At 42.2% G+C, this 8,984-nt stretch overlaps 1 protein-coding gene across 2 annotated transcripts; it reads right to left on the bottom strand.

Moving 5' to 3' along the window:
- Positions 1–799: 799 nt before the first annotated feature.
- On the bottom strand, positions 800–8,626 carry svopl (SVOP-like). 2 transcript variants are annotated; one of them, XM_005734203.1, is made up of 16 exons: positions 8,454–8,626; positions 6,595–6,748; positions 5,938–6,029; positions 5,752–5,850; positions 5,389–5,460; positions 5,179–5,303; positions 5,012–5,075; positions 3,867–3,992; positions 3,282–3,410; positions 2,853–2,926; positions 2,147–2,343; positions 1,880–1,991; positions 1,689–1,770; positions 1,520–1,609; positions 1,328–1,441; positions 800–1,238 (listed from the first exon to the last, which is right to left on the bottom strand). In XM_005734203.1, the coding sequence occupies exons 2-16, from the start codon at positions 6,701–6,703 to the stop codon at positions 1,227–1,229; spliced, it is 1,497 nt and encodes a 498-aa protein (XP_005734260.1). In that variant the 5' UTR covers positions 6,704–6,748; positions 8,454–8,626; the 3' UTR covers positions 800–1,226. The 2 variants fall into 2 exon arrangements, with proteins under 2 accessions (XP_005734260.1, XP_005734261.1); XM_005734204.1 differs by having other exon boundaries at positions 6,595–6,704.
- Positions 8,627–8,984: the final 358 nt, after the last annotated feature.

Genomic DNA, 8,984 nt, shown 5'->3' with positions numbered 1-8,984 from the left:
GAGCTGTAACTTTCAGGGTACATGCTAGAAGTGCTTATAACAAAAACACATACGAACTATTACTACTGTGAGAACATTTTCACTATTAAACATACAGAAACACCAATGCTGCTCACCTGCACCAGTCTCCATTTTGGGATCATTTTCCTTTGCTCTGGCATGTACTGTGCAGCCACGAGGAACCTTAACAATGCAGTTGCGTTATTTGTCGACCAGGTGGCTCCAAGTTTAATATAGTTAGTTTAATATGGTAATCTTCATATGAATAATAATTGTGAATTTTCGAGAGTTATAGTAGTATTTGTCTTCATTCCCATTTACCTTAACCCAGCAAATTTACCATTAATATGGCTGTAGTCACTTGAAGGGTCATGCTCACTTTGCGATCATCACCTTTTTAAAATTTTTTAATCTGAACAGCATTTATTTGGCCGACAAGCATGAACTGCCTACAGTTTACCACAAAAGATTCTTTATTTATTTATTTTATTAATTAATTTTCTCCAATCACAAATTTCCATAATGAGACATCGAAATCTGGCACATGCTCCAACTATTAACATGTTATAAAGCTTCTTTTTTTTGACTCCGTTACAGCTGCACTTGAGAGGCTGCTCATATCACACCTGAGGCGCGAGCCTGTATCATTTGTCCTGAAGGTGGCGCCAGAGGAAGATCATTTACACTGCACTCACAGGATGTTCTCATTAAATTCAGTTTTATATGATCAAAGTAAAACATGACATCTGTAGCATGAAGGAAAAAAAACATCCACAGGTAGACTATCTCACACAAACACTTTGTTCAATAGTTGGATTTTATTAATGAGCATACAGAATTACTGTTAGAGCCTACTGTACCTGTACCTGTACCTTCTGGATATGTTTATAAAATATACGGTAATTATTATTCTTTACATACAAAGAGCCAGAAATAGTGTTACATTGTTATACTGTTGAATCTTTTAAGCATAAAGTAACAGCTGATTCATGTGAAGTGCAGGAGGAGGTGAAAGATAATCCTACAAAAACCAGAGAAACAGGGCTCATAACTGGCCTGACAACCTGAACAATGTAAGGTTTCCTTCACTGATGCTAACAAACATTCATTCCCTTTGAGCTGTTAATGAAGGCACAGCAACACCTGAGGTCAGTATCATATTTAAAGTCTTTACACATGTAACCAAAATGAAATAACAAAGAGCAGCAGTTTGTTCAGAGACACCATCAGGAGTTTTGCTGAAAAAATCCAAACAAACAAACATGTCAGACCACGGCATTTAGACATAAGAAAAAAGAACAAAGCTCATACAAAATCACATTCTCACCAGCAGAGCTCGTCCTTTGGTTTCTATTGGCATCAGGAAGTTTCCTAGAGCGCAGAGCACACAGGCCACAGCGAACGGACAGAGAGCCAGAATCACCGACTGAGACATCAGCACCTGAAGTACACACAAAGCAATGATAGACTGGACCAAAAACCTGAAAACTCTGATCATTAAGCAGGACAGCCAACGCACCTGAGCAATGAACGGAGCGATCATTCCTCCGATGCGACTGAACGACGTACAGAAACCCATCCCCAGAGAGCGCGCCACCGTGGGGTACACCTGAGAAACCAAAACACCTGTCACCTCAGACCCGGTCCTTAAAAAATGCACCGTTGAAGCCAGCAGACTGTGAAAGTACCTCTGCTGTGTAGATGTAAACCACATTAAAGTTCATGGAGACCAGAGACCGCAGCAGAAACAGCAGCACCGTGAAGCCAAACCTGCACGACCAAAACAGACCAGATGACATCACAAACCTTGACTTGCTCTAATGAGATGACGTCATACACTTGGACCCGGTCAGGGGGGTCCAGTCTGTGGGGCTCTTACATAGTGGAGCAAATGTTGAGTATCATAAAGAAAAAGGCTGCTAACAGCTGCAGCACGGTCAGAGTCATCTTGCGTCCAAACACGTTGAGCAGAGCGATGTTTGCTGGGACCACTGGGAGGATAGAAGAGAGGAGTCAGAGTAGACCTGATCCGGGAACAGCACAGCAGCAAACCTTCGCAGTACGTTTTAGGAATTATTCTGCAAGTGTGGCTGAAAAACTGATGAACTGAAAATTCTCTCAACGCATTTCGCTGACGATGACTCACATGCAACCTCTCCGAGGCAGCTGATAAGCAGAGTCTGGTAGTCACTGTAACCAAAGGGGATGCAGTAACACAGTCCGTCCTCATGGCGATGTTTGACCTGATGCTCTTTGTCAGCATCGATCACACACAACAGGTTCTTCTCCAACAGTTCCGAACTGCTCAGCACTGAGCCGTAGTATATAAACGATGCCACAAACCTGACAGTGAAACAAATGAAAGTTGGTCCTTAACAGGTCCAAGAAGGATTATACATACTGGGTATAACAACCACATTCAATGACTTCTACAAACCTCGGATGTGTCTATGGTTGGGGAAAAAAACTGCTGGGAGCATTTTAAGTTGTCTACGAAATGTTTCCAGAAATGCTTGAAACACTTCATAGACAACTTTTGTCTGTTTAAACTTAGTACTTTAAATCTCCCTATTTGGCATCCAATCAGAAGACATAATATAGTATTCTCCTCTATGCCTATGATACCTTACTATGTTTTAATATAAAGCACGCATACTTTCTGATTTGGTTTCCTTAAAGAAGGAAAGTTTTTCATGACTATTCCTGTCTGTAAATGTAACCTGTGCAAACCTCCAGTTTGCTTTCACTGGATCTTTTGCTTTTATCTGATAATTTGCTCCTTTGATGCCCTTTTACTGTGACGGCTATGTAGCCTGCTTTTATTAAAACACTAAAAAATAAAATACCATTACCATGAGTACCAGAGCAGTACAGATGTCCTCCTGAATAATGGGCTGAGCAGAATTCTCCAGCTGCCTCTTTCGCTCTGAAACACACAGGAACATTCACACCGAATATCCTATGACTGAATCCAGTGATACCCTCAGATTCAACTCAATTCAACAGTTTTATTTATACGGCGCCAAATCACAATGGCAATCACCTCAAGTTGCTTTATATTATGAGCCACCATCAGGACATCCCTGTGAATTACACATACTGCCCTGTGTAGTGTTTTTCCAGTAGACTGTTATCACAAACTTTAATATAAAACAATTTTGAAATATTTTTAATCATTTTGACAGCAAAACATTTTCAGGAGCTGAAAGATTCCCTCAGCAAACGACTTTCAGGAAGATCGGTACACTTATTTCAAGTCTTACTCACTGCACTTAACGCACCGTGACGGGCTCCACGAGTCGTCCTGGCGGAAGAGAAGCTCGGTTCATTTTAGCAATCCAGTGCAGCGTTTTCATGGCAGCCTCAGTCTTTCCTGCTGATACGTTGTAACGAGCCGACTCAGGAATAAACTGATTTGAATCAATACATACAGAAACAGCAGTCAGCCTGGGTTCACGAGCCTGAATACATCCAGCAATCAGAAACTCACATTAGCCTTGATGAGATTATTGTGGCAACTTAGTCTTCCCCAGCTTATGCTTTAAGTGGCACTTCATGTGATTTCTACTAGTTTAGTGCCTCCGCTTCTCTTTTTTGTTCACCCCTCTCCTTTTGGCACTTTTAGTTTAACAACCAACAACCTAAAACCTGACAAACTACTTCAGAACCTCCAAATCATCCCTCACTTCTTTTAGTAACTGTGAATTATTACAGCAAGACTTAAACATCTTTGAAAACCTCTTTAGGAATCTTTCATTCTTCGTTTAATTTGCCACACTGAATGTTCACATGTGCATTCATTTCTAATCTAATGATCACAGCACTGCTGCACAGGTTAGGGTGGACAGGTGAGGGGCATATCTCACCTTAAAGAGGAAGATGAGGATGATACTCGGCGTGACAGAGATCCGTATCATCCACCTCCAGCCCAAAGTTGGAACCACCAGCATACCCAGAATGATGATAAGCATGGAGCCCAGCATCCAGAATATCTGACACACAAACAGGGAGCATGCTGGGAGATCTGAACTGATGACATCACACCATACAGGTAACTAAGCTGAGTTTGAGGATGCCTTTGAAAACCCCATGGGAGAAAAACAAACAAACAACATGACGTGAGCTGAAGCTGTTACCCATGGAGCTGTGCTCTCTCCATGACGCGTATTAAGCATTAAAATAAGGCTGGCAACAGACCATTATCTGTGATTTATGATACATGTACGTGTTTTAGAGACTGACTCTGAGCTTTGCTGCTGTCGCCTTGTGATGTTTTGTATTTGCTGGACATCTAAAACTTTATCTTTCTCACATCTCTTTAAAAACAGAATATTATCTCCACAAGACTGTGATTAATAACTGCGTGTATACACTGACACGTGTTTCTTTGATTGTTTTGCCTTAAAAAGATAATAGACCTACTCATCTTTTATGTTTTTATCTTTTATGCTGAGCATGTTGAGTTTTCCATGTAATAAAATCTGCGTCAAGCTGCTATTGCCCATGATTATTATGAAGGTCAAATAAAACACTGGATTTAACCCTGTGAGGTCCTCAGTAATGGGCACTAGAACCCTCTCAACTTCTGTGCTATCACATTATCTGATTTCCAAAACATGACCTTAGAGATGAGGATTAGAGCAGAGTAAGGAAGGAACTGCGAGCGAAATAACAGCTGGTGACAGGAAGTGGGTGATCCCTCAGTAAAACTTTTATCAACTTCCAGGTAAGCAATAAAGGCAACGACCAACGGAGTCACAAATACTGTTGACTGATATACAGCGGTGGGTTACCCAGGCAACCTCAGCCTGTAATGTCTGATAGCGACCAACTGTCAGTGATAAAGTGATGCTGATGATCGCTTCCTGTGTGGACACTCATTAGGACCTCTGTGATGTTTCGCTCTGTGAGGTCTCCCAGATGGAGCAGTACTTTGTGGTCAACATGATTCTGACTTCCTCGTCTTTATTTTTGTGGAAACCAGTGAAACTCAAAGAAAGGATGAACTCACGGTGGCCAGAGGCAGCAGGGTGGCTCGATGCTTTGCCGGGATGAACTCGGTCTTCAGCACAAACCTGAACAGAGACACTATCAATTAGAGCAGCCACTGAAGCTTACCACCATCCAGCCAATCAGACTGCAGGATGTTCAGCGTAATGTTTCTGTGTGTGAGCTGACCCCTGCGACACTCCTGCAACGCCGCAGCCCACCATGGCACGCAGGAAGATGAACCAACCGTACGACGGTGCGAATGACGTGAGCAGCGAGAAGTACGCACTCCACACGAAGCCACCGAACACGACCTGGATCACACACACACACACACCAGCAGTCAACCAATCAGTGCACAGACTCCAGCTGAGACCTTGCGTGTCGGTTGTTTCTGACCTTCCAGCGTCCGTATCGGTCGGCGATGTATCCTCCCAACACTCCACAAACCATGAAGCCCAGAAAAACCATCTGAGGACACAGAGAGAAGTGTTGCAGCACTTTCATATAGCCATCACGTTAATGAGCTCACACGCCTCTGATGTAATGAACCAAGAAGCTGCTCTGCTGACTGTGAACGTGATCGATCAGTGAGACCTGTTCAGAGCTGCTGACCATATAAAGTCAAGCCATGCTAAAGAAAGCCCCACTGAGGTCAGGGTTACCCTCTGAGAGTTCAGAGGTTTCAGCCTAACTGGTTGACGCAAATTAATTGATTGATCAATAAATTATCAGCAGATCAGTCTGTGTGCTGTGACTCACAGTGGAGACGAGTGCCACCTGCCAGTCATCCAGACGCCACTCACATCGAATCTCTGGAGAAACCACAGCTAACAACATGATCTCCATCGCCTCCACGATCTGCGCACAAACACGAGCACAACAGTGAGCACCCTGATTACTTTAAATACTCTGAGTATTTTGCTGCTGAGCATAAACATTACTCACGTTGGAGCTGCCCATGATGACAAACAGCAGAATGTGAAAACGCCCGAAGCCGATTTTCTCCACGGCATCCTCCACTGTAAACGTTTTATCTGCTGCAAGAATCAATCAATACATCAACTAACATCACCACCTTCCTCTTGCTCAGAATGGCTGTGACAGACACCTTTAATTTCATAATGAGGGAAATGAGGTGGTGAGAACTAGTTCTTCTGTGGTGGACTGATATGATCCTAAAACAGTTGAGCTTTAACCTCCTTGCAGAGGACTTGAGTCCCAGCATGCTCCTGATCAGGACCGCCTGATCCTGGTTCTGTTGGAGGTTTCTTCCTGTTCAAAGGAAATTCTTTGAACAGGAATTCGAGTTATTACCTTTCAGAATAAAGCATCGCACTTCTGCTGTTAAGTGCTTTAGGAATAAAACTGGACTGAAATAAAGTACAAAGAAGGTCTCTGTAGTGAAACTGACTGTTAAAACCTGCCCATGGCAGAAACCTACTGTGCTTCTCCTGATGTTTTTGCAGTTTCTGCAGACAGGTTCATTCACAATAACATCACAACCTTTTTAGGAAACGTTTCAAAGGGCCTCACAGGACCCTCCAATGTTTCCAAGGGCATCACATCATCTCCAGATGTTTGATTATCGATTATCAGACTCACCATTGTTGCTATTGTTGCTGTCCTGCTTGTCGTCGGCAGGTTTCTCCTGCAGTTCCACCTCCTGCAGATGGATGGAGCTCACCAGCTGAGTCTTCATAGAGTCACTCATCCTGAAATGAGAAGTCTTCCTTTCAGCCGTCTGAGGTTCAACCGTCTGCAGATACATGAGCCAGAACATTTGTGAGCAGAGTTTCAGCTTCATGCAGCTCTGCTGATTTTAATCCGGTTATTAGTAAACTGAGTCTTCATTTCATCGTTTATATTAAAATCATATCTGTGGCAATGTTGCAGGCTTCTTCAAACATTCACTCACGCTTAATTCAGTTCAGTTCATTCAATTCAGTTTTATTTATACAGTGCAAAATCAAATACAGTGAAAGACAGGACAAAAGACATGCTGTGGAAGAGAGTCAGAGAGCTCTATTAACACATAGTGAGCGAGAAAGGTGACTGAAGAAGAAAAACTCAATGCATCAGGGAATCCACCAGCAGCCTACACCTATTGCAGTATAACTAACTATCCCTAACTATATGCTTTAGCAGAAAGGAATGTTTGAAGCCTAATTTTGCAAGTAGAGATAGTGTCTGTCTCCTGAATCCAAACAGGGAGGTGGTTCCACAGAAGAGGGGCCTGAAAACTGAAGGCTCTGCCTCATTCTAGTTTTAAATACTCTAGGAACAACAACTAAGCTTAATCCACAACTGTTTGGTTTTACCTTTCAGCGGGTCTACAGTCTACAGAGTAGAAAAACCGATGTTCATCCAATGACTTCAGGGTGGCGTTACAAACACCGCTGAGTCCTTCAAAAGTAAAAGTCCCAAAGTACTACTGATCACCTTCTCCATCAAACTGATCTATTGACTGATTAATCGCCTCCAGAAAAAGATGAGATTGAGCAGACTGATCAGTGAGCTTCTGCCAATCAGAGTTTCAAATGAGCAGTTGATTTATGGATTTGAAACCAGTTATTAGTAAACAAAAAGAACATATTATTGTCAGGCTTACTTTATTACATTCTCTGAAGCTTTTAAAAAAAAATCATTTTGCTCTCACAAACACAGATTGTGCTTTATTCACAAGGGAGGTGTGTTAGTTTCTCTGTGAAGCTGAGGTGGAGGAAACTGAAGGTGTTGTAACGAAGTGATTTCCAATGTTTCAATGTTTGTTTGTTTTTTATGTGTAATGTCTTTACTTATATTGGTAAACAGACTGTAGAGAACATGATTTAGAGATGAATTATATATTAAGTTATGTTGTAAGTATGAACCTGTGTTGTTGTACCTGCTTTATAACCAATCCAGTCCTTTTTGGCCACTTAAAATATCTTTATTGAATTACTTTGTTATATCTGCTGCCATCTTAACCAAGTGTCTCTTGAAAAAACACACTTTTAATGTCAAAGAGACTTATTAGCTGGATAAAACAAGAGTGTTGTTGGTGGCTCAAGACAACCTGAGATCATTTGAGGGACATATTTGACATATGTTTCATATATCATAGGCCAAAAATCATTTACACCAATACAAGCAGTCTTTTTTTGGCAAATAACATTGCTGCAGATTTCAGGCAGACAATGAGTTTTTTGAACTACACGTAAGAAATCCTCAAACCTTAAAGAAACAAGCATACAAACTCTGGATGAGGAGATATTTTAACAGATGTGTTAATCCTTCTTTAATGAACTGGACGGAATCGTTTTGAGCCCAGTCAAAGGTAAATGGTCCGGGAAGAACCGGCGCGATTAAAACTGAGTGCGGGATTTATTATGACTACAGCCACTTCAGCTTCACCTCTCACACAGGAACCAACAGCGGAATCGAACCCTTAACGTTCTCTCTCAAATAAAACCAGTACTCACACAGATGTTGAGTTTCAACGCTGAGGCCGCCGGTGAGGTCTATTTTCATCCTGTAGCAGGTCACAGCCCGACAGGTAGGTCAACACCGTAGCTGTTCACCTGTCCAGGTGATTCAGGAAGTGCTGTCGTCACCAGAGAGCCAGCCCGGGGGGAGGGGTAGGGAGCTTTGTGTGCAGGGAGTGGTTCAGTTCCGCCCATCAGCAGCTGAGTGAAAAAAACAAAACAAGAGCCTCTCCACAACATTTAACGTCACAATGAGAGACAGGAAGTCAGCAAATGAAACAATATGGTGAAAAAAAAAGATCAATAATTTAATCTCTGAGCAGTTCGACCTAATAGATCTCAACCCATCACACATTCCTCTGGAATATTTTCACTTTATGAAAGTTAGAGCACAAATATTTAAACTTTAGTCCTGAAGCTCCACCTGCTGGCACTGACAGTAATTACAGACAGATCCCTGCAGTTCCTCTGAGGTCCAGCAGTGGCAGCAGTGAGTCAGTGCCCGTAAACTCCCATGTTAAAACTTTG

This window comes from Pundamilia nyererei, unplaced genomic scaffold (assembly GCF_000239375.1).
Source record: "Pundamilia nyererei isolate P.nyererei 1_Seehausen unplaced genomic scaffold, PunNye1.0 scaffold00057, whole genome shotgun sequence".
NCBI lineage: Eukaryota > Metazoa > Chordata > Actinopteri > Cichliformes > Cichlidae > Pundamilia > Pundamilia nyererei.
Note: the sequence above shows the minus strand (reverse complement) of the source record. Positions and strands in the feature narration are given on the sequence as shown.

Bases quoted from the DNA above. Each gene is read 5' to 3' on its own strand.
- svopl (XM_005734203.1), bottom strand. From the start codon at position 6,703: ATGAGTGACTCTATGAAGACTCAGCTGGTGAGCTCCATCCATCTGCAG. The intron at 5,851-5,937 runs GTGAGTAATGTT...GTTTGTGCGCAG, and splicing joins TCATCATGGGCAGCTCCAAC to ATCGTGGAGGCGATGGAGAT. The intron at 5,304-5,388 runs GTCAGAAACAAC...TGTGTGATCCAG, and splicing joins ACCGATACGGACGCTGGAAG to GTCGTGTTCGGTGGCTTCGT.